Here is a 25,476-nt window from a genome sequence, read left to right on the forward strand (position 1 = left end):
AATGAACATTATCCCCCCAAACCCCAATATAAAACAGTGAACATTATCCCCCAGACCCCAATATAAAACAGTGAACATTATCCCCCCCAGACCTCAATATAAAACAGTGAACATTATCCCCCCCAGACCTCAATATAAAACAGTGAACATTATCCCCCCCAGACCCCAATATAAAACAGTGAACATTATCCCCCCCAGACCCCAATATAAAACAGTGAACATTATCCCCCCCAGACCCCAATATAAAACAGTGAACATTATCCCCCCCAGACCCCAATATAAAACAGTGAACATTATCCCCCCAGACCCTAATATAAAAGAGTGAACATTATCTCTTTCCTCCTCCTCCCCCCCCCCCCCCCCCCCGCACCTGCTCAAAACCAGACCTGAATGATGATGGATCAGGGAACGTCTGTCAAGGAAGTAGAAATGGTTACGGGTCACAGAGCGTCTCATTCAAAGAAAAATTGGGATGTATTCGTGAGCGTTTGTATCAGAGGGAGAATTGGAGATGGGTCAAGGAGAGCCCATCACCAAAATTGGGAGATGTTGCAGATGGACAGTATGTAGGGAGGGACAGAGTGTTGGGAAGAGGGGGAGAGAGCACGTACACACAGACAGAGTCAGTAACTTCAGGGGAGGAGAGAGAGGGGAACCAGTGAGTGCAGAACTGAACCCAGTCAGAGTCAGCACCTTCAGGGGAGGAGAGAGAGGGGAACCAGTGAGTGTAGAACTGAACCGAGTCAGAGTCAACACCTTCAGGGGAGGAGAGAGAGGGGAACCAGTGAGTGTGGAACTGAACCCAGTCAGAGTCAGCACCTTCAGGGGAGGAGAGAGAGGGGAGCCAGTGAGTGTCGAACTGAACCCAGTCAGAGTCAGCACATTCAGGGGAGGAGAGAGGGGAACCAGTGAGTGTGGAACTGAACCCAGTCAGAGTCAGCCCCTTCAGGGGAGGAGAGAGAGAGGGGAACCAGTGAGTGTAGAACTGAACCCAGTCAGAGTCAGCAACGAAAGGTGAGGAGAGAGAGAGAGAGAGAGAGAGGAACCAGTGAGTGTGGAACTGAACCCAGTCAGAGTCAGCACCTTCAGGGGAGGAGAGAGAGGGGAACCAGTGAGTGTGGAACTGAACCCAGTCAGAGTCAGCACCTTCAGGGGAGGAGAGAGAGGGGAACCAGTGAGTGTGGAACTGAACCCAGTCAGAGTCAGCACCTTCAGGGGAGGAGAGAGAGAGGAACCAGTGGGTGTAGATCTGAACCCAGCCAGAGTCAGCACCTTCAGCGGGAGGGAGAGATAACTCAGATAGAAGGAAATATGTTGGGGATGGTGCGATGGGTTTGGATTTCAGCACAGGGAGGAGGGAGACTGTGTGGGATTGGGATTTGCAGTCTGCGGGAATGAGCGGGAAGAATATTCTGTAGAAACGAGAATTTTCTGTTCTGAATTTCTAACCTGTATTTACAGTGTGGACTTTTGTAAACTCCTTTCACAGGGGATTGGAAGGGGAGGATTCACAGACGGGAAACTCAAACCAAACCTCATGTCAATCTGACCGAGTCACTCGATTCATCAGGACCTGAATATCATCGGCCTTTGAATGTGGAAGGAGAAATGTTTGTCTGTTCTGTCTGTGGGAAAAGATTTCAAACATCAGTGTGACTGGAAAATCACCGAGACACACACACCCGAGTGAGAGTGTTCCAGTGCACTGAGTGTGGAAAGAGCTTTAACCAGTTACACAGTCTGAAAAAAACATCGCACCATTCACAGCGGGGAGAAACCGTCCACGTGTTCTGTGTGGACGAGGCTTCAACTGATCGTCCAACCTGGAGAGACACAAGGACACCCGGACCACGGGGAAACCGTGGAAATGTGGGGACTGTGGGAAGGGATTCAATTACCCATCCCAGCTGGAAACTCATCGACGCAGTCACACTGGGGAGAGGCCGGTTACCTGCTCCGCATATGGGAAGGGATTCACTCAGTCATCCACCCTGCTGAGACACCAGCGACTTCACACTGGGGCGAGGCCGTTCACCTGCTCCGTGTGTGGGAAAGGATTCACTTGTTCATCCAGCCTCATTTCACACCAACTTGTTCACAGTGATAAGCGACCTTTTAAATGTTCTGACTGTGAGAAGAGGTTTAAAAGCAGGAATGCTCTACTGAGACACGAACGTACTCACACTGGGGAGAGGCCGATTACCTGCTCCGTGTGTGGGAAGGGATTCACTCAGTCATCCACCCTGCTGATTCACCAGCGAGTTCACACCGGGGAGAGGCCGTTCACCTGCGCAGAGTGTGGGAAGGGTTTCGCTCAGTCAGCCGCCCTGCTGATTCACCAGCGAGTTCACACTGGGGAGAGGCCGTTTACCTGCTCCGTGTGTGGGAAGGGATTCACTTGTTCATCCAGTCTCATTGAACACCAACTTGTTCACACTGATAAGAGACCTTTTAAATGTTCTGACTGTGAGAAGAGGTTTAAAAGCAGGAATGCTCTACTGAGACACCAATGTACTCGCACTGGGGAGAGGCCGTTTACCTGCTCCGTGTGTGGGAAGGGATTCACTCAGTCATCCGCCCTGCTGAGACACCAGCGAGTTCACACCGGGGAGAGGCCGTTCACCTGCTCCGTGTGTGGGAAGGGATTCGCTCATTCAGCCGACCGGCTGAAACACCAGCGAGTTCACACTGGGGAGAGACCGTTCACCTGCTCCGTGTGTGGGAAGGGATTCACTTGTTCATCCAGTCTCATTGAACACCAACTTGTTCACACTGATAAGAGACCTTTTAAATGTTCTGACTGTGAGAAGAGGTTTAAAAGCAGGAATGCTCTACTGAGACACCAATGTACTCGCACTGGGGAGAGGCCGTTTACCTGCTCCGTGTGTGGGAAGGGATTCACTCAGTCATCCGCCCTGCTGATTCACCAGCGAGTTCATACTGGGGAGAGGCCGTTTACCTGCTCCGTGTGTGGGAAGGGATTCACTCAGTCATCCGCCCTGCTGAGACACCAGCGAGTTCACACCGGGGAGAGGCCGTTCATCTGCGCAGAGTGTGGAAAGGGATTCACTCATTCAGGCGACTGGATGAAACACCAGCGAGTTCACACTGGGGAGAGACCGTTCACCTGCTCCGTGTGTGGGAAGGGATTCACTTGTTCATCCAGTCTCATTGAACACCAACTTGTTCACACTGATAAGAGACCTTTTAAATGTTCTGACTGTGAGAAGAGGTTTAAAAGCAGGAATGCTCTACTGAGACACCAATGTACTCACACTGGGGAGAGGCCGTTTACCTGCTCCGTGTGTGGGAAGGGATTCACTCAGTCAACCAACCTGCTGATTCACCAGCGAGTTCACACTGGGGAGAGGCCGTTCACCTGCTCCGTTTGTGGGAAGGGATTCACTCAGCCAACCAACCTGCTGATTCACCAGCGAGTTCACACTGGGGAGAGGCCGTTTACCTGCTCCGTGTGTGGGAAGGGATTCACTCAGTCATCCAACCTGCAGTCACACCAGCGAGTTCACATGTTACCACAGGAGTTGGATTCTGTTGTTAATCACATCCAGGACTGAACTATGTTCATTCTGATAGTTGGGGTTGTCGAAAACTTAAACTTAATGTTACCTATTATATACAATGCATTAACTCCCAATCGCTTCATTCAGACAAGCAAGAGTTTATTAAGAAACTTGTACAAGAGGAAGTGTCCCTCAAACACTGGTTGATGATACGTCTTCGCTGAGTTCAAGAAACAGCTCACGTTTATACAGTTCATTAACAACGGCCACCTGTCATGGAATATGGGCGTACACGTACATTCTTTATTGGTTCAGGTAGTTTGTCAATCGAAATAGGAAACCCACCCTCTGGTTCCCATGGCCGTCTGGTGATTTTGGACACAGGCCTGGGAAAGTGATTTTCCCTCAGAAACTGTCTTTATTATCAGTAAGTCTGTACCGAGTCTCAAGGCTATATGGTCATTCAGTTCTGTTAGTCAGACAGTTATCAGCATGAGAGAGAGCTCAACGTAATAACACAATTGTGCTTCTGTGTGATTTTCATGAGAAACTATTCTGTGAGCTTTAAATTGAATTAGCTGGTCAGTTAATATGGTCAAATATCCATCATGCATTTCTACATTCGTGGGTTAGGTGTATTAGAGAGAGTTAATATGGTCAGGTATCTTTTATGCATTTCCACAGGGTTTGTTTCTGATAATAACCCCTATAACTGGGCTGGAGTTTAATGTTCTCTATCAGTCTCAAATAAGTCAGCTTTCTTTTAAATACAGTGTAGCATTGTTTAAAAAGGGAGAAAGGGATAGACTGAGTAATTACAGGCCAGTCAGCCTAACCTCGGTGGTGGCCAAATGATTGGAAACAATTCTGAGGGACAATATTAATCATCATTTAGAAAGGCACGGAATAATCAAGGACAGTCAGCATGGATTTGTTCAGGGAATGTCGTGTCTGACTAACTTGATTGACTCTTATGAGGAGGTAACAAGGAGGGTCGATGAGGGCAACGCGTTTGATGCAGTATACATGGATTTTAACACGTCTTTTGACAAGGTCCCACGTGGCAGACTGGTCAAAAAAGTAAAATCCCTTGGGATCAAAGGGAAAGTGGCTAGTCGGATCCAAAATTGGCTCAGTGGCAGGAAGCAAAGGGTGATGGTTGACGGATGTTTTTGCAACTGGAAGGCTGTTTCCAGTGGGGTTCCTCAAGGCTCAGTACTAGGTCCCTTGCTTTTTGTTGTATATATTAATGATTTACACTTGAATGTGGAGGACATGATCAAGAAGTTTGCAGATGATACATAAATTGGCCGTGTGGTTGGGAGTGAGGAGGAAAGCTGTAGACTGCAAGAAGATATCAATGCACTGGCCAGGTGGGCAGAAAAGTGGCAAATGGAATTCAATCCAGAGAAGTGTGAGGTAATGCAATTGGGGAGGGCAAACAAGGCAAGCATCTGTCCATGACGGTATTGGTAGGAGTGACCACCGCACAGTCCTTGTGGAGACCAAGTCCCGTCTTCACACTGAGGACACCATCCAACGTGTTGTGTGGCACTGCCATCGTGCTAAATGGGATAGATTCAGAACAGATCGAGCAGCTCAAAACTGGGCATCCGTGAGGCGCTGTGGGCCATCAGCAGCAGTAGAATTGTAATCCAACACAATCTGTAACCTCATGGCGCGGCATATTCCTCACTCGTATGCACATACGAATTAAAAGCAGGAGTAGGCCATTCGGCCCCTCGAGCCTGATCTGTCATTTGATAAGATCATGGCTGATCTGATTGTGACATCAACCCTACTTTCCCGTCTACCTACTATAACATTTGACTCCCTTGATAATCAGGAATCTATCTAACTCAGCCTTAAAAATATTCAATGACCCTGCCTCCCCCGCTCTCTGGGGAAGGGAGTTCCACAGACTCACGACCTTCAGGGAAAAAAATTCTCCTCATCTCCATCTTAAATGGGAGACCCCTTATTTTAAACTGTGGCCCCTCGTTCTAGTCTCTTCCACAAGGGGAAACATCCTCTCAGCATCTATCCCTTCTCGTCCCCTCAGGATCTTTTGTGTTTCAATAAGATCACCTCTCATTCTTCCAAACTCCAATGTATACAGGCCCAACTTGTCCAACCTTTCCTCATAAGATAACCCCCTCATCCCAGGAATCAGTCGAGTGAACCTTCTCTGAACCGCCTCCAAAGCAATTATGTCCTTTCTTAAATAAGGAGACCAAAACTGCACACAGTATTCTAGATGTGGTCTCACCAATGCCCTGAACAGCTGTCGTAAAACATTTCCACTTTTATATTCCATTCCCCTTGTCGTAAATGACAACATTCCATTTGCCTTCCTAATCACTTCTTGGACCTGCATACTAACTTTCTGTGATTCATGTACTACGATACCCAGATCCCTCTGTACTTCAGAGTTCTGCAATCTCTCTCCATTTAAATAATATACTGCTTTTCTATTCCTCTTGCCAAAGTGGACAAGTTCACATTTTCCCACATTATACTCCATCTGCCAAATTTTTGCTCACTCACTTAACCTATCGATATCCCTTTATAAACTCCTTATGTCCTCTTCACAACTTACTTTCCGAACTACCTTTGTCTCATTCTCAAATTTAGCAACAATACATTTGGTCCCTTCATCCAAATCATTGATATAGATTGTAAATAGTTGAGGCCCAAGCACTGATCCCTGTGGCACTCCACTTGTTACATCTTGCCAACCTGAAAATGACCCATTTATGCCTACTCTCTGTTTCCTGTGAGCTAACCAATCCTTTATCCATGCAAATATGTTACCCCCTTCACCATGAGTTCTTATTTTGTGTAGTCACCTTTGGTGTGGCACCTTGTCAAAAGCCTTCTGGATCTCCAAGCACACCACATCCACAGGGTCCCCTTTATCCACGTTGCTTGTTACTTTCTCAAAGAACTCTAATAAATTAGTCAAACACGATTTCCCTTTCACAAAGCCGTGTTGACTCTGCCTGATTGCATTGAGATTTTCTAAGTGCCCTGCTAGAACCTCCTTAATAATAGATTCTCGCATTTTCCCCATGACAGATGTTAAGCTAACTGGCCTGTAGTTTCCGGCTTTCTGTCTCCTTCCTTTCTTGAATAGAGGAGTATTTGCTATTTTCCAATCTGATGAGACCCTTCCAGAACCTAGGGAATTTTGGAAAATTAATACCAATGCACCAACTATCTCTGCAGCCATTTCTTTTAATACCCTCGGATAAAGTCCGTCAGGACCGAGGAACTTGTCAGCTTTTAGATCTAATATTTTTTTCAAAACCCTTTCCCTGGTGATTGTAAATGTTTTAAGTTCCTCCCTCCCTTTCACCTCTTGATCCACAATTATTTCTGGCATGTTATTTGTATCCTCTCCAGTGAAGACGGACGCAAAATATCTGTTCAATTCATCCACCATTTCCTTATTCTCCATTATTAATTCCCCAGACTCACTCTCTGGAGGACCAACATTCACTTTACTTGCTCTTCTTTTTAAATACCTGTGGAAACTCTTACTATCTGTTATTATATTTCTAGCGAGCTTTCTCCAGTACTCCAATCTCTCCCTCATTATTCTTTTAGTCATTCTTTGCTGTTTTTTAATATTTTGACCAATCTTCTGACCTGTCACTAATCTTTGCGGAATTGTATGCTTTTTCATTCAATTTGATACTATCTTTAACTTCCTTAGTTGGACACGGATGGTACGTCCTTCCCCGAGAGTCTTTCTTTCTCACTGGAATGTATCTTTGCTGAGTGTTATGAAATATCCCATTAAATGTCTGCCACTGCATCTCTACTGACATATCCCTTAACCTCAGTTCCCAGTTCACAAGTCAGGAGTGTGATGGAATACTCTCCAATTGCCTGGACGAGTGCAGCTCCAACAACACTCAAGAAGCTCGACACCATCCAGGACAAAGCAGCCCGCTTGATTGGCACCTCATCCACCACCCGAAACATTCACTCCCTTCACCACTGGCACATTGTGGCTGCCGTGTGTACCATCCACAGGATGCACTGCAGCAACTCGCCAAGGCTTCTTCGACAGCACCTCCCAATCCTATGACCTCTACCACCTGGAAGGACAAGAGCAGCAGGCACATGGGAACAACACCAGCTGCACGTTCCCCTCCAAGTCACACACCATTCCGACTTGGAAATATATCGCTGTTCCTTCATCGTCGCTGCGTCAAAATCCAAGAACTCCCTTCCCAGCTGCACTGTAGGAGAACCTTCACCACATGGACTGCATGGTTCAAGAAGGCGGCTCACCACCACCTTCTCAAGGGCAATTAGGGATGGGCAATAAATGCTGGCCCTCCAGCGACACCCACATCCCATGAACGAATGAAAAATACCTAACTCACACATACAAACAACACACATGCTACAAACGGTCAGAAATTACACACATACAAACAACACAGGCAGATTACACACAGACACAAACTGTAAACAAACAAACACAGACACAAACTACACACACAAATACGACACACTACACACAGACATATTAGACACACAAACTACACATAGTACACACACACGACACACAGACACAAATTACACACTCAAACTACACACAAACAACACACATTCGACACACAGAAGGAAATTACAAGCATGCTCCACACAGATACAACCGACTGAAGACAATTTACACACGCAGGCAGACATTTTCCGACTGCACCCTCTGCACTGTATAAAGAGATTCTAACCTTGGGACTGTACACGGGGATTCTAACCCTTGGACTGTACATGGGGATTCCAACCCTGGGACTGTACACGGGGATTCTAACCCTGGGACTGTACACGGGGATTCTAACACTGGGACTGTACATGGGGATCGTGGCAAATGGAATTCAATGTAGACAAATGTGAGGTCATCCACTTTGGATCAAGAAAGGATAGAACAGGGTACTTTCTAAATGGTAAAAAGTTAAAAACAGTGGATCTCCAAAGGGACTTCGGGGTTCAGGTACATAGATCATTGAAGTGTCATGAACAGGTGCAGAAAATAATCAAGAAGGCTAATGGAATGCTGGCCTTTATATCTAAAGGACGAGAGTACAAGGGGGCAGAAGTTATGCTGCAGCTGTACAACACCCTGGTTAGACCACACCTGGAACACTGTGAGCACTTCTGGGCACCGCACCTTCGGAAGGACATATTGGCCTTGGAGGGAGTGCAGCGTAGGTTTACTGGAATGATACCTGGAATGCAAGGGTTAAGTTACGAGGAGAGATTACATAAATTGGGGTTGTATTCTCTAGAGTTTCGAAGGTTAAGGGGTGATCTGATCGAAGTTTATAAGATATTAAGGGGAACAGATAGGGTGGATAGAGAGAAACTATTTCCGCTGGTTGGGGATTCTGGGAGTCGGGGGCACAGTCTAAAAATTAGAGCCAGACCTTTCAGGAGTGAGATTAGAAAACATTTCTACACACAAAGGGTTGTAGAAGTTTGGAACTCTCTTCCGCAAACGGCAATTGATACTAGCTCAATTTCTAAATTCAAATCTGAGATAGATAGCTTTTTGGCAACCAAAGGTATTAAGGGATATGGGCCAAAGGCAGGTATATGGAGTTAGATCACAGATCAGCCATGATCTTATCAAATGGCGGAGCAGGCACAAGGGGCTGAATGGCCTACTCCTGTTCCTACGTTCCTGTGGGATTCTAACCCTGGGACTGTACATTGGGATTCTAACACTGGGATTGTACACGGGTATTCTAACCCTGGGAGTGTACACTGGGATTCTAACCCTGGGAGTGGAGATGGGGATTCTATCCCTGGGAGTGTAGATGGGGATTCTAACCCTGGGAGTGGAGATGGGGATTCTAACCCTGGGAGTGGAGATGGGGATTCTAACCCTGGGAGTGCAGAAGGAGATTCTAACACTGGGAGTGTCGATGGGGATTCTAACCCTGGGAGTGTAGATGGGGATTCCAACCCTGGGAGTGTCGATGGGGATTCTAACCCTGGGAGTGTAGATGGGGATTCTAACCCTGGGAGTGTAGATGGGGATTCTAACCCTGGGAGTGTCGATGGGGATTCTAACCCTGGGAGTGTAGATGGGGATTCTAACCCTGGGAGTGTCGTGGGGGATTCTAACCCTGGGAGTGTCGATGGGGATTCTAACCCTGGGAGTGTAGATGGGGATTCTAACCCTGGGAGTGTAGATGGGGATTCTAACCCTGGGAGTGTAGATGGGGATTCTAACCCCGCGAGTGTCGATGGGGATTCTAACCCTGGGAGTGGAGATGGGGATTCTAACCCTGGGAGTGTAGATGGGGTTTCTAACCCTGGGAGTGTAGATGGGGATTCTAACCCTGGGAGTGTAGATGGGGATTCTAACCCTGGGAGTGTAGATGGGGATTCTAACCCTGGGAGTGTAGATGGGGATTCTAACCCTGGGACTTTAAAATGGAAGTCGACCCTCGGGTTGTTACTTCAGAAATCTCTGGGAATCAGACTGTCACCCCAGTTTGAGGGAAGGAGCTGAGAGAACGGTGAGAAACCCCTGTGTGCAGCGTGAGAACACATTAAATGAGTCAATGATTTTGTCTCCTGGTGACTTGAACCAGGTTGGGAACAGAGACCCTGAAATCCCGCCAACTGCCACAGGTAAGGAGGTGCACTGTAACTTTAACTATAAATATATACAGAAAGTGGAGTCACTGTCCCTTTAAATATTTGCACCACTCCAACAGGTAAGAAGTGGCACTGTACCTTTAACAATAAACATGCACAGAAAGGAGTTAAATGATGCAGGGAGGAGGGTCGTGTGGAGCATTATCACCGGCTTCGACCAGTTGGGTCGAATGGCCTGTTTCTCTGCTGTCATCTCGAAGTAATTCTGTGTAAAAGAAGGGAACCACTGTCCCTTTAATGATCCGCCTCAGCCCCACGGTTGAGGAGAAGCACTGTGCGTTCAACTACCATAAAAACACAACTTGGAGTCGAAAGGAGCACTTTAACTGCCAACGTCAGAGACAGTGCGCTCACTGTCCCTTTAAGAATGGCGACAGTCTCCTGTTGCTGCTGGTTCATGGCGGCCCAGCGAGCCTGGCGCGGGGCGGAGACCGCTCCATGTGGCGGCCGAGCCCCGGGCTCCAATGTTCAGATCAAGTTCCATTTATTATCGCTGATCCCCCCGTTTCCCCCACCGTCCCCCCGGACCCCGCCGATAAAAGCAATCGCCAATAAAATGGTTTCAATGGCGGTCCGAGTTACCCAGAGTGCAGCGCGAATGCGAATACGCCCTATTCCCTATTAAAGGAGTCCAACGCGCAGGCGCGAGAGTGACTTCTGTCCGGAGCCGCGGGTCTGGTGGAGGTAAAAGACCCCGGGGGGCAGGAGATTAATAAACCGGGCAAGCCCTCGCCGCAGGGTTTATAAAGATAGAGCGCGGCCTCAGATTCCATCGGAGCGGGCGTGTTCACCAGGATTGAAGCCGTGAGCCTTATTCCCCGATAACAGGCGCGGGTCTCCCACCGCCATTTTTGTAGAGGAAGGTCAGGACGTTTGTCAGCAGAACTGCGCAGGCGCAGCCTTCCTGGTCCAGGAACAAACAGTGGGCGGGGCTCCAGGCTCCCCGTGAGTGGGGACAAAGAGTGGGCGGGGCGTCAGGGTCCCAGTGACCAGGAAGAAAGAGTGGGCGGGACTTCAGGGTCCCAGCGACCAGGAACTAAGAGTGGGCGGGGCTTCAGGGTCCCAGCGACCGGGAACAAAGAGTGGGCGGGGCTTCAGGGTCCCAGTGACCGGGAACAAAGAGTGGGCGGGGCTTCAGGGTCCCAGTGACCAGGAACAAAGAGTGGGCGGGGCTTCAGTGTCCCAGCGATCAGGAACAATGAGTGGGCGGGGCTTCAGGTTCCCAGTGACCAAGGAGCAAAGAGTGGGCGGGGCTTCAGGGTCCCAGTGCCTCATTTATTTTATTCTCACTCTGCTCACAGGGGGTTTCTCACCACGACTGAAGGTGCCGACTTCCACTTGGGTCACAGATCCACAGGCTGTGGTCAAGCTCCAAGACCAGTTAAGTGGCAACTCTTCACCCTTGAGTCGGGACAGTGAGTGGCAGCAGGATATTTGACTGCAGAAGCGTCACACATTGGTTGGGAAGGGGATCACACTCACCTGTTACAGCCCTCACCCCTACAGTGGAGTAATTAACAGACTGGGTTTAGTGTTTAGAGATCCCGAGCCTGTTACCGATACCTTCCCTGGATACTGAGGTTAGGAGAAGGAATCTGGGAGGTATGGAGAGCTGGGACTTGTCCATGAGAGTAACTGAAGGTATGAGAACTGAAATAATCCAGAGTTAGAAAGGAGAAAGATCCAAAAATGGAACAGTGGGTAACAGGACGTCAAATAGTCTCCTCTTACCTTGGAGAACTCAAGGACTTGACAAACTGTGTGTTTGAAGCAAAGCTGATTTATTTCACATGTATCAAAATATTAAATTGCAGCGGGTTACCGATCCCTTCCCTGGATACCACGGCTACATGTAATTAACATCAGCAGAAACAATCACCAACTGCGAAAATGAACATGGTTCAGTCCTGGATGTGATTAACAGCGGCAATAGCAGCAGAATCCAACCACTGCAGTCACTTGTGGACTCGCTGGTGTGACAGGAGGTGGGATGACTGAGTGAATCCCTTCCCACACACGGAACAGGTGAACGGCCTCTCCCCAGTGTGAAGTCGCTGGTGTCTCAGCAAGTGGGATGACTGAGTGAATCCCTTCCCACATGCGGAGCAGGTGAACGGCCTCTCCCCAGTGTGAGTACGTTGGTGTTTCAGCAGATGCTTAGTGCTTTTAAAGCTCTTCTCACAGTCAGAACATTTAAAGGGTCTCTTATTGGTGTGAACAAGTTGGTGTTTACTGAGGCTGGCTGAAAAACTGAATTTGCTTCCACACACGGAGCAGGTGAACGGCCTCTCCCCAGTATGAACTCGCTGGTGTCTCAACAGGTTGGAAGCCTGAGTGAATCCCTTCCCACACACAGAGCAGAGGTACGGCCTCTCTGCAGTGTGAACTCGCTGGTGTGTCAGTAGGTGGCAAGACTGAGTGAATCGCTTCTCACACACGGAGCAGGTGAACGGTCTCTCCCCAGTGTGAACTCGCTGGTGTGTCAACAGATCCTTTGTGTTTTTAAAGCTCTTCTCACACTCAGAACATTTAATCGGTCTCTTATCAATGTGGACAAATTTGTGTTCAATGAGGTGGGATGATTTCGTGAATCCCTTCCCACACACGGAGCAGATGAACGGCCTCTCCCCAGTGTGACTGCGTCGATGAGTTTCGAGCTGGGACGGGCAATTGAATCCCTTCCCACAGTCCCCACATTCCCACGGCCTCTCCCCTCTGTGAATGGTGCTTTTTCCTTCCATACTCAAAGACCGATGATATTCAGGTCCTGATGAATCGAGTGTCTCTATCAGATCTTGACGTGATGTTTGATTTGAGTTTCTGGTCTGTTAATCCTCCCCTTCTAGTGCCCTGTAAAAGGAGTTTACAAAAGTCATCACTGTAAATACAGGATAGAAATTCAGAACAGACAATTCCAGTTTCAATGGAACATTCTTTCATCTCTTGTTCCCCCAAAGCTGTAAATCCCCGTCCCACACACTCTCCCTCCTCCCTCTGCTGAAATCCAAACCCATCGCACCATTTCTAAATTCCATACTCCATATCCAGTTTTCTCACTCCCACTACTCCGGCTGAGTTCAGTTCGACACTCACAGGTTCCCCTCTCTCTCCTCCCCTGAAGGTGCTGACTCTGACTGGGTTCAGTTCTATCCTCATTGGTTCCCCTCTCTCTCCTCCCCTGAAGGTGCTGACTCTGACTGGGTTCAGTTCTATACTCATTGATTCCCCTCTCTCTCCTCCCCTGAAGGTGCTAACTCTGACTGGGTTCAGTTCTACACTCACAGGTTCCCCTCTCTCTCATCCCCTGAAGGTGCTAACTCTGACTGGGTTCAGTTCGACACTCACAGGTTCCCCTCTCTCTCCTCCCCTGAAGGTGCTGACTCTGACTGGGTTCAGTTCTACACTCATTGGTTCCCCTCTCTCTCCTCCCCTGAAGGTGCTAACTCTGACTGGGTTCAGTTCTACACTCACAGGTTCCCCTCTCTCTCTTCCCCTGAAGGTGCTGACTCTGACTGGGTGCAGTTCTACACTCACTGGTTCCCCTCTCTCTCCTCCCCTGAAGGTGCTGACTCTGGCTGGGTTCAGTTCTATAATGACTGGTTTCTCCTCCTGAAGAGATGAGGTCAGTAACGTTCTGAGAATTGATGATCTTCAGTGGTGGGGACATGGTCGAGTGGGAAGTAGCAGGAGTTGTCTCTCTTTAAGGAAAGGGTTAATCAGACTGGCAACAGAGCTTTGCAAACTGCCTTGAAGTGAACTGATGAAAAGCGCTGATATAATATTGCTGATGATTTGTCTTTATATTTTTGTTATGTTGATTTTTAGCCTGCGTGTTAAATAGGTAAGTATGATTCTCTAACACCCCCTGACTCGTCTCCATTTCTCTTCGTTTATAGACGATCCCTGACGCATGATTTCTCCTTCATTTCCGGAAGCTGCCTGCTCCAACATGATTTCTCCATCATTTAAAGACGCTCCCTGACCCATCATGATTTCTCCTTCAATACAAATGCTCCTTGACACATTGTTATTTTTCTTTCATTTACAGACGCTGCCTGATGCATCATGATTTCACCTTCAATTGCAGACACTCCCAGATCATCACCATTTCTCCTTTATTTACAGACACTCCCTGACCCAATCACTTTTTCTCCTTCATTTGCAGACGCTCCTTTACCGTCACCGTTTCTTATCGTTTACAGACGCTCCCTGACAGTCCTGCAGTTTGGCGCATGCGCGGGGCCCACGGGCCGCTTGCTGCGTTTCCGCTTGAACCGACGGGTCACCAACGGGGGGGAAGGGGGGATAATGGAGGGGGGATAACGGAGGGGGGATAATGGAGGGGGGATAATGGAGGGGGGGTAATGGAGGGGGGATGATGCCGCCTGTTTTCTCTCGGGTCCTGGGCCCTACACTCGGTGTTTCTGGGCCCTGCGATCCCCGCCCTTTATTAACCCGCTCTCTCCAGCTCTTTCCCCTCCGCCTCTCCCTCAGTCGCCATCCGCCCGCAGCGCATGCTCAGCTCACACTGCCCGGGTGATCGACGGGAGCTCCGGGCCAATAGGAAGAGCGGGGGCGGGGCTGGAGGACCGAGCGGGCGGCGGGTCCTCCAACCAATGGGAGTGAGTGAGGGGCGGGACTTGCGGCACCGAGTGGGCGGGGCTGAGCCCGGATCTCCCTCATTGGCTGAAACTCTGCACCATTTTGAAACCTGATTGATCTCAAACTCCGGGAGAAAACTGGCCCTTTCTGTTGTGGCTTCAAACAGATGGAACCCTGTGGGGCGGAGCAAAGATTTCAACATTAGTTAGTAAAATGGATCAATTCAGGACAGAGAGGGGGAGTAATGGGTGAATAACACAGTGTTATTAATAAATAAAAATAAAAAGAACACAATGTGGTTAGTGCTAACAGGTGGGAAAACATTCATCAGGCTTTTTTAAAGGGACAGTGACATGCATCAGGCTTTTTAAAAAGACGGTAACATTCATCAGGCTTTTTAAAGGGACAGAAACATGCATCAGGCTCTTTAAAAAGACGGTAACATTCATCAGGCTTTTTCAAGGGACAGTGACAGTCAACCGGCTTTTTAAACGGACGGTAACGTTTCTCCGGCTTTTTAAAAGGGGCAGTAACGTTCATCCGGCTTTTTAAAGAGACAGTACGCTGCATACAAAACACATCTGTAAACCAGAATGAAAGAGACAGGATCTTCCCCCTTATCCTTCTTTATTCCAATGACCTTCCCTCCATCATAAGGTCAGAAGTGGGGATGTTCGCTGATGATTGCACAGTGTTCAGTTCCATTCGCAACCCCTCAGATAAATGAAGCAATCCGAGCCCGCATGCAGCAAGACCTGGGCAATATCCAGGTTTGGGTTGATAAGGGGCAAGTAATATTCGCGCCAGACATGTGCCAGACAATGACAATCTCGAACAAGAGAGAGTCTAACCACCTCCCCTTCACATTCAACGGCATTACCATCGCCGAATCCCCCACCATCAACATCCTGGGGGAAACCATTGACCAGAAACTTAACTGGACCAGCCACATAAATACTAACCACCAGCCCGAACCACTAACCCCAATCCTCAATCCTACCCACCAGCCCGAACCACTAACCCCAATCCTCAATCCTGACCACAAGTTAGAGTGATGGAGCACGGAGTAGCAGCTATCGACGGAGTCTGGTTTCGACAGAGTCGATAATTGGGAATTTGGTGAGTGAGGGGATTCAGTGCAGTAAGGAGTGAGGTGCATTTGATTAGTCAGGGGAGAGGAGCGGACCGAGAGCGGAGAGGAGCGGACCGAGAGGGGAGAGGAGCGGACCGAGAGGGGAGAGGAGCGGACAGAGAGCGGAGAGGAGCGGACAGAGAGGGGAGAGGAGCGGACAGAGAGGGGAGAGGAGCGGACAGAGAGGGGAGAAGAGTGGACCGAGAGGGGAGAGGAGCGGACAGAGAGGGGAGAGGAGCGGACAGAGAGGGGAGAGGAGCGGACAGAGAGCGGAGAGGAGTGGACCGAGAGGGGAGAGGAGCGGACAGAGAGGGGAGAGGAGTGGACCGAGAGGGGAGAGGAGCGGACAGAGAGGGGAGAGGAGCGGACAGAGAGGGGAGAGGAGCGGACAGAGAGCGGAGAGGAGCGGACAGAGAGGGGAGAAGAGCGGACAGAGAGGGGAGAGGAGCGGACAGAGAGGGGAGAGGAGCGGACAGAGAGCGGAGAGGAGCGGACCGAGAGGGGAGAGGAGCGGACCGAGAGGGGAGAGGAGCGGACCGAGAGGGGAGAGGAGCGGACAGAGAGCGGAGAGGAGTGGACAGAGAGCGGAGAGGAGCGGACAGAGAGCGGAGAGGAGCGGACCGCGAGGGGAGAGGAGCGGACCGCGAGGGGAGAGGAGTGGACCGAGAGCGGAGAGGAGCGGACAGAGAGCGGAGAGGAGCGGACCGCGAGGGGAGAGGAGCGGACCGCGAGGGGAGAGGAGCGGACCGAGAGGGGAGAGGAGCGGACAGAGAGCGGAGAGGAGCGGACCGAGAGGGGAGAGGAGCGGACAGAGAGCGGAGAGGAGTGGACCGAGAGCGGAGAGGAGTGGACCGAGAGGGGAGAGGAGCGGACCGAGAGCGGAGAGGAGCGGACCGAGAGCGGAGAGGAGTGGACCGAGAGGGGAGAGGAGCGGACCGAGAGGGGAGAGGAGTGGACAGAGAGCGGAGAGGGGAGAGGAGCGGACCGAGAGGGGAGAGGAGCGGACAGAGAGCGGAGAGGGGCGGACCGAGAGGGGAGAGGAGTGGACTGAGAGCGGGGAGGAGCGGACCGAGAGGGGAGAGGAGCGGACCGAGAGGGGAGAGGAGTGGACCGAGAGCGGAGAGGAGCGGACCGAGAGCGGAGAGGAGCGGACAGAGAGCGGAGAGGGGAGAGGAGCGGACCGAGAGCGGAGAGGAGTGGACCGAGAGCGGAGAGGTACGGACAGAGAGCGGAGAGGAGCGGACAGAGAGCGGAGAGGGGAGAGGAGCGGACCGAGAGCGGAGAGGAGCGGACAGAGAGCGGAGAGGAGCGGACAGAGAGCGGAGAGGGGAGAGGAGTGGACCGAGAGGGGAGAGGAGTGGACCGAGAGCGGAGAGGAGCGGACCGAGAGCGGAGAGGAGCGGACAGAGAGGGGAGAGGAGCGGACCGAGAGCGGAGAGGAGCGGACCGAGAGCGGAGAGGAGCGGACCGAGAGCGGAGAGGAGAGAGGAGCGGACCGAGAGGGGAGAGGAGCGGACCGAGAGGGGAGAGGGGAGAGGAGTGGACCGAGAGGGGAGAGGAGCGGACAGAGAGCGGAGAGGGGAGAGGAGTGGACAGAGAGCGGAGAGGAGCGGACCGAGAGGGGAGAGGAGCGGACCGAGAGGGGAGAGGGGAGAGGAGTGGACCGAGAGCGGAGAGGAGCGGACCGAGAGGGGAGAGGAGTGGACCGAGAGGGGAGAGGAGCGGACCGAGAGGGGAGAGGGGAGAGGAGTGGACCGAGAGGGGAGAGGAGCGGACAGAGAGCGGAGAGGGGAGAGGAGTGGACAGAGAGCGGAGAGGAGCGGACCGAGAGGGGAGAGGAGCGGACAGAGAGCGGAGAGGAGTGGACCGAGAGGGGAGAGGAGTGGACAGAGAGCGGAGAGGAGTGGACCGAGAGCGGAGAGGAGCGGACCGAGAGGGGAGAGGAGCGGACAGAGAGCGGAGAGGAGCGGACCGAGAGGGGAGAGGAGCGGACAGAGAGCGGAGAGGAGCGGACAGAGAGCGGAGAGGGGAGAGGAGTGGACCGAGAGCGGAGAGGAGTGGACCGAGTGCGGGGAGGAGCGGACCGAGAGGGGAGAGGAGTGGACAGAGAGCGGAGAGGAGCGGACCGAGAGGGGAGAGGAGCGGACCGAGAGGGGAGAGGAGCGGACCGAGAGGGGAGAGGAGCGGACCGAGAGGGGAGAGGAGCGGACCGAGAGCGGAGAGGAGCGGACCGAGAGCGGAGAGGAGCGGACAGAGAGCGGAGAGGAGCGGACCGAGAGGGGAGAGGAGTGGACAGAGAGGGGAGAGGAGCGGACCGAGAGCGGAGAGGAGCGGACAGAGAGCGGAGAGGAGCGGACCGAGAGGGGAGAGGAGCGGACCGAGAGGGGAGAGGAGCGGACCGAGAGCGGAGAGGAGCGGACCGAGAGGGGAGAGGAGCGGACCGAGAGCGGAGAGGAGCGGACCGAGAGGGGAGAGGAGCGGACCGAGAGGGGAGAGGAGCGGACAGAGAGCGGAGAGGAGCGGACAGAGAGGGGAGAGGAGCGGACAGAGAGCGGAGAGGAGCGGACAGAGAGGGGAGAGGAGCGGACAGAGAGCGGAGAGGAGCGGACAGAGAGCGGAGAGGGGAGAGGAGCGGACCGAGAGGGGAGAGGAGCGGACCGAGAGCGGAGAGGAGCGGACCGAGAGGGGAGTGGAGCGGACCGAGAGCGGAGAGCGGAGAGGAGCGGACAGAGAGCGGAGAGGAGTGGACCGAGAGGGGAGAGGAGCGGACAGAGAGCGGAGAGGAGCGGACAGAGAGCGGAGAGGAGCGGACAGAGAGCGGAGAGGAGTGGACCGAGAGGGGAGAGGAGCGGACAGAGAGCGGAGAGGAGCGGACAGAGAGCGGAGAGGGGAGAGGAGCGGACCGAGAGGGGAGAGGAGTGGACCGAGAGGGGAGAGGAGCGGACAGAGAGCGGAGAGGAGCGGACAGAGAGCGGAGAGGAGGGGACAGAGAGCGGAGAGGAGTGGACCGAGAGCGGAGAGGAGCGGACCGAGAGGGGAGAGGAGCGGACCGAGAGGGGAGAGGAGCGGACAGAGAGCGGAGAGGAGCGGACAGAGAGCGGAGAGGAGTGGACCGAGAGGGGAGAGGAGTGGACCGAGAGGGGAGAGGAGCGGACCGAGAGGGGAGAAGAGCGGACCGAGAGGGGAGAGGAGCGGAAAGAGAGGGGAGAGGAGCGGACAGAGAGCGGAGAGGGGAGAGGAGTGGACCGAGAGGGGAGAGGAGCGGACCGAGAGGGGAGAGGAGCGGAAAGAGAGGGGAGAGGAGCGGACCGAGAGGGGAGAGGAGCGGACCGAGAGCGGAGAGGAGCGGACCGAGAGCGGAGAGGAGCGGACCGAGAGCGGAGAGGAGCGGACAGAGAGCGGAGAGGGGAAAGGAGCGGACCGAGAGGGGAGAGGAGTGGACCGAGAGCGGAGAGGAGTGGACCGAGAGGGGAGAGGAGCGGACCGAGAGCGGAGAGGAGCGGACCGAGAGCGGAGAGGAGCGGACAGAGAGCGGAGAGGAGCGGACAGAGAGGGGAGAGGAGCGGACCGAGAGCGGAGAGGAGTGGACCGAGAGCGGAGAGGAGCGGACAGAGAGCGGAGAGGAGCGGACAGAGAGCGGAGAGGAGTGGACAGAGAGCGGAGAGGAGCGGACCGAGAGGGGAGAGGAGCGGACCGAGAGCGGAGAGGAGCGGACAGAGAGCGGAGAGGAGCGGACCGAGAGCGGAGAGGAGCGGACCGAGAGGGGAGAGGAGCGGACCGAGAGCGGAGAGGAGCGGACCGAGAGCGGAGAGGAGCGGACCGAGAGGGGAGAGGAGCGGACAGAGAGGGGAGAGGAGCGGACAGAGAGGGGAGAGGAGCGGACAGAGAGGGGAGAGGAGCGGACCGAGAGGGGAGAGGAGCGGACAGAGAGGGGAGAGGAGCGGACAGAGAGGGGAGAGGAGCGGACCGAGAGCGGAGAGGAGCGGACCGAGAGCGGAGAGGAGCGGACCGAGAGGGGAGAGGAGTGGACTGAGAGCGTAGAAGTGCGGACCGAGAGGGGAGAGGAGCGGACCGAGAGGGGAGAGGAGTGGACCGAGAGCGGAGAGGAGTGGACAGAGAGCGGAGAGGAGCGGACAGAGAGGGGAGAGGAGCGGACAGAGAGGGGAGAGGAGCGGACCGAGAGCGGAGAGGAGCGGACCGAGAGGGGAGAGGAGTGGACTGAGAGCGTAGAAGTGCGGACCGAGAGGGGAGAGGAGCGGACAGAGAGCGGAGAGGAGCGGACCGAGAGCGGAGAGGAGCGGACAGAGAGCGGAGAGGAGCGGACCGAGAGGGGAGAGGAGCGGACAGAGAGCGGAGAGGAGCGGACCGAGAGGGGAGAGGAGCGGACCGAGAGCGGAGAGGAGCGGACCGAGAGGGGAGAGGAGCGGACAGAGAGCGGAGAGGGGCGAACCGAGATCGGAGAGGAGAGCGGAGCGGACTGAGAGGGGAGAGGAGTGGAGAGGAAAGCGGAGCGGACCGAGAGCGGGTCACAGCAACAACAAAACCAAACTGCAGTGTGATGTCCCAGGTAAGACAGTTCGGTGGTTGGTGGTGAGTATCTCTGATGTTTTCTTCTTTCGTAGGACTGTGGGCTCAGGAACTTACAGCATAAAACTGCATTTAAAAAAAATAAACTTAATTTAATAAATTAAACAAGGCCAGTACTTGGTTCAACCTAAAAATAATTTGATGGGCATTGTAGTGATCAATTAAATAAATAAAATAGTTATGACAGGGCAGGAGATGTGTTGCAGCAGCAATATGTTGGAGCTACTGGACAGTTTTGTCCAGGGCGACTACATCTGCGGTCAGTATCTGCAGCTCGAGGATCTTCGGCTCCGAGTTGAGGAGCTGGAGTCTGAGATGCAGACATTGCGATGCATCAGGGAGGGAGAACGTTACCTGGACACTTTGATCCAGGAGGCAGTCACGCCCCTTAGTCTTAATACTGTAGAATTGGCACGTGGTCAGGGACAGGAGGGTGTGACTGTGAGTGAGCCGGGTACGGGGATCCAGGAGGTAGCATTGCAGGAGCCTCAGCCTCTGCTTGTCCAGTAGATACGAGGTTCTTGCAGGACGAGTGCAGGGACTGGAGGGAGGATGAGCAAACTGGCCACGGCACCGTGGTTCAGGGGACAATTCAAGTGAAGGAGTAAAATGGAATGTGGTTGTAGTAGACGACAGTGTAGTTAGAGGGATAGACACTGTTCTCTGCAGCCAAGAGCGAGAGTCCCGAAGGCTGTGTTGCCTACCCGGTGCCAGGGTTAAGGACATCTCCTCAGGGCTGGAGAGAAACTTGGAGTGGGAGGGGGCGGATCCAGTTGTCGTGGTCCACGTCGGTACCAACGACATAGGTAGGACTAAGAAAGAGGTTCTGCTGAGGGAATTTGAGCAGCGAGGGACCAAATTAAAAAGCAGAACCATAGAGGTGATAATCTCCGGTTTATGACCTGAGCCACGAGCAAATTGGCACAGGGTAAATCAGATCAGAGAGATGAATGCGTGGCTCAATGATTGATGTGGGAGAACTCACTGGAACTCACTGTCTGAAAGGGTTGTGGAGGCAGGAACCCTGACAACATTCAAGAAGCATTTGGATGAGCACTTGAAATGCCATAGCATACAAGGCTACGGAACAAATGCTGGAATATGGGATTAGAGTAGACAGGGCTGATGGCCGGCGCGGACACGATGGGCCGAAGGGCCTCTATCCGTGCTGTATAACTCTATGACTCTATGACTCTAAGTGGGTTTCGATTCATGGGGCACTGTCACCAGTACTGGGGAAAGAGGGAGCTGTTCCGTTGGGATGGTCTTCACCTGAACCATGCTGGGACCAGTGTTCTGGCAAACCGAATAATTAGGGCGGTTGAAGGGATTCGCAAAATTTTGCATGTTCCCCCCACCCCGAAGATTTATTGGAGTTATTAAAGAAACCCTGGTGTGACTGTTTTAAAAAATCCAAGGTCTCTCAAAATGGCTGCAGTCAGACACATGGCCGAGAACCGGCAGATTTGAAATTGCATTCTCAACAACTCGCAGGCTTCGTGTTTCAGACAGGTTTCTTTAAACAATGCAGCTGCATTCTAGCCCTGAGGCAAGCTATCAACATGGCCGGCCAACACATCAAAATTCGAGCATGACGTGATTGCAGGACAAAAGGTGAACCATCAAGGTACATTCGGAACAATGGTAAAGCAGTTATGGAACTCAGAAATACAGGAATTGGCCATTAATGTAAATGGGCCAGAGATGGGGTCCTTTGTCTTACGTTTCGTGCTTAAATCAAACAATGAAGGAAGCTGATGAGGTATGAAAAAAAACCTGTTGCCAAGAGGGTATAACTGGGGCTGCCCAGTATCTCTCTCTTTCTCTTTCTCTTCGTCTCCTGGCTCGGGGTCCTGCTGTCTGCTAGCAACTAAGAAGGAAGGCCATTCAGTAAACCTCGCAATCACATGTCGACGGCAACAGCAGAGCATCAGAGGCCAGGCCTTTTCATCTGTTTTCACCAGTGAGCATTAATTTTCTGGCCGCCACAAGACAACCTAGCATAAGTATAAGGGTGGGGGTTAAAGGGGAAATTGCTAAACTTGTGATTTTAGAATTTTCCCTCGATGTGTCCGTTTCTTCCAACCCGTTTAACGTAAAACTGTATTACATCCATTGCAATTTCTTTTCATCTTCTGTATTATACTATTTACTTTGTAGTTTTAGTTTTCTTATTAATAAACATTGGTTTTCCTTGTACCAATCCACTGGTCTGTTTGTCTGTCTTTGTTACCACTCGATAAGTCCTCAGCTCAGAATCAGGAAGTGTAAGCGATTCGCAACCGCACTGCGGGCAGGGCAGCTCAGGGAAACATAACTGGCTGACCTATTATAAGCCCGAGAAACAGTAAAAAAGAAACCCCTTACACGGTAGAGAAGGCTTTAAGCTAAATAGACGGGCGGAGAACGCAGGTGGGGCGAAGTTTAGAATGATAAAGAGAAAAGACAAGGAAGTATTACAGGAAAGTGATGGGGGTAATGATAAACAGAGTGTGTCAGGAAGGGACAGAGCGTACAAACATAAGAGTGCAGCAGCAAATGGGACCGGGGTAGGAAAGAATGGTAAAAAGACAAAATTAAAGGTTCTTTATCTGAATGCGAGCAGCATTCGTAATCAGATCGATGAATTGACGGCACAAATAGAAACAAATGGGTATGATCTCGTGGCCGTTACAGTGACGTGGTTGCAAGGTGACCAAGTTTGGGAGCTCAATATTCAGGGTTATTTAACATTTCGGAAGGATCGGAAAAAAGATAAAGGTGGTGGGGTAGCTCTGTTAATAAAGGATGAAATTGGTATAATAGTGAGAAATGATCTTGGCTCAGAAGATCAAGATGTCGAATCAATTTGGGTGGAGGTAAGAAATAGCAAGGGAAAGAAATCACTGGTGGGAGTAATATATAGGCCCCTAACAGTAGCTACACTGTAGGGCAAAATATAAATCAGAAAAGAAGGGGGGCTTGTAAAAAAAGGTAATGCAATAATCATGAGCGATTTTAACATTCACTTAGATTGGACAAAACATATTGGAAAAAAAATAGCCCTGAGGAGGAGCTCGTAGAGTGTATTATGGACTGTTTCTTAGATCAATACGTCGAGGAACCAACCAGGGAACAGGCCATTTTGGATCTGGTAATGGGTAACGATACAGGATTAATTAATGATCTGAAAGTAAAGGAACCCTTGGGAAGCAGTGATCATAACATGACAGAATTTCACATCCAGTTTGAGAGCGAGGATCTTGGGTCTGAAACTACTGTATTAAACTTAAATAAGGGCAATTACAAAGGAATGAGGGCGGAACTGACTGAAGTCGACTGGGTGAACAGATTAGATGGTATGATGGTGCATAAGCAGTGGCAAACATTGAAAGAGGTATTTTATAACTCGCAACAACATATGTCCCTGTGCGAGGAAAGACTCCACAAAAAGGATGAACCAACCATGGCTAACTAAGGAAGTAAAGGTTGGTATCAGGATGAAAGAAAAAGCATACAACATGGCAAAGATTACTGATAAGCATAAAGACTGGGAAAGATTTAAAAACCAGCAAAGGATGACGAAAATAATAATACAGAGGGAGAAAATAAATGATGAGAATAAACTAGCAAGAAATATAAAAACTGACAGTAAAAGCTTCTGCAAGTAAAAAAAAGGAAGAGGGTAGCGAAAGTAAACATTGGTTCCTTAGAGGATGAGACTGGGAGAATAATAATGGAAAACAAGGAAATGGCACAGAAATTGAACATTTATTTTGTATCAGTCTTCACAATAGAAGACACTAATAACCGACCAATAATAATAGAAAATCAAGGGGCAAAGGGGAGGGAGGAACCTCAAACAATCACTATCACTGGAGAAAAAGTGCGAGGTAAACGAATGGGTCTAAATGCTGACAAGTCCCCTGGACCTGATGGCTTTCATCCGAGTGTCTGAAAGGAAGTGGATACAGAGATCGTGGATGAATTGTTTGTAATCTTCCAGAATTCACTAGATTCTGGCAAGGTCCCAGCGGATTGGAAAACCGCAAACGTAACACCCCTATTCAAGAAGGGAGTGAGACAGAAAGCAGGTAACTACAGACCAGTTAGCCTAACATCTGTTTTTGGGAAAATGCTAGAATCCATTATTAAGGAAGTAGTAGCAGGACATTTGGAGAATCATAATACAGTCAAGGAGAGTCAACACGGTCTTATGAAGGGGAAGTCATGTGTGACAAATTTATTGGAGTTCTTTGAGGAAGTAACGGGCAGAGTAGATAAAGGGGAACCAATGGATGCAGTATATTTGGATTTCCAAAAAGCATTAGATAAGGTGCCACAAAAAAGGTTACTGCACAAGATAAGAGCTCATGGTGTTGGTGGTAATATACTGGCATGGATAGAAGATTGGCTAATTAACAGAAAACAAAGAGTCGGGATAAAAGGGTCATTTTGAAAATGGCAATCTGTAACTAGTGGGGTGCCGCAGGGATCAGTGCTGGGGCCTCAACTATTTACAATATCTATCAATGACTTGGATGAAGGAACAGAGTGTCTTGTGTCCAAATTTGCTGATGATACAAAGATAGGTGGAAAAGCAAGTTGGGATGAGGACACAACGTGTCAGCCAAGGGATATTGACGGGTTAAGTGAATGGGCAAAAATTAGGCAGATTGAATATAAGGTGGGAAAATGTGAATTCATCCACTTTGGGAGGAAAAATAAAAAAAACATAATATTATTTGAATGGAGAAATACGACAAATTGCTGCATACAGAGGGATCTGGGTGTCCTCGTACATTAAACACAATAAGTCAATATACAGGTGCAGCAGGTAATCCGGAAGGCAAATGGAATATTGGCCTTTATTTCTAGGGGGATGGAGTATAAAAGCAGGGAAGTCATTCGACAACCTCACAGGGTGCTGGAGAGGCCAGACCTGGGGCACAGCGTACAGTTCTGGTGCCC

At 51.0% G+C, this 25,476-nt stretch overlaps 2 protein-coding genes across 2 annotated transcripts in view; one reads left to right on the top strand and one right to left on the bottom strand.

Annotated features, from left to right (window-relative positions):
- Positions 1-25,476, top strand: part of LOC137315767 (zinc finger protein 850-like) — a 113,209-nt gene that overhangs the window by 4,086 nt on the left and 83,647 nt on the right. Inside the window, exons 2-3 of the mRNA XM_067980257.1 lie at positions 1,830-3,183; positions 3,268-3,527. Coding sequence (XP_067836358.1) covers positions 1,830-3,183; positions 3,268-3,527 — 1,614 coding nt within the window. The remainder of the gene's footprint in view (positions 1-1,829; positions 3,184-3,267; positions 3,528-25,476) is intronic.
- On the bottom strand, positions 11,979-13,995 carry LOC137315703 (zinc finger protein 551-like). Its single transcript, XM_067980217.1, has 2 exons — positions 13,740-13,995; positions 11,979-13,055 (listed from the first exon to the last, which is right to left on the bottom strand). The coding sequence occupies exon 2, from the start codon at positions 12,944-12,946 to the stop codon at positions 12,161-12,163; it is 786 nt and encodes a 261-aa protein (XP_067836318.1). The 5' UTR covers positions 12,947-13,055; positions 13,740-13,995; the 3' UTR covers positions 11,979-12,160.

This window comes from Heptranchias perlo, unplaced genomic scaffold (genome assembly GCF_035084215.1).
Source record: "Heptranchias perlo isolate sHepPer1 unplaced genomic scaffold, sHepPer1.hap1 HAP1_SCAFFOLD_56, whole genome shotgun sequence".
Classification (NCBI taxonomy): domain Eukaryota; kingdom Metazoa; phylum Chordata; class Chondrichthyes; order Hexanchiformes; family Hexanchidae; genus Heptranchias; species Heptranchias perlo.

Coding starts and splice junctions, on each gene's coding strand:
- LOC137315703 (XM_067980217.1), bottom strand. CDS start 12,946: ATGGAAGGAAAAAGCACCATTCACAGAGGGGAGAGGCCGTGGGAATGT.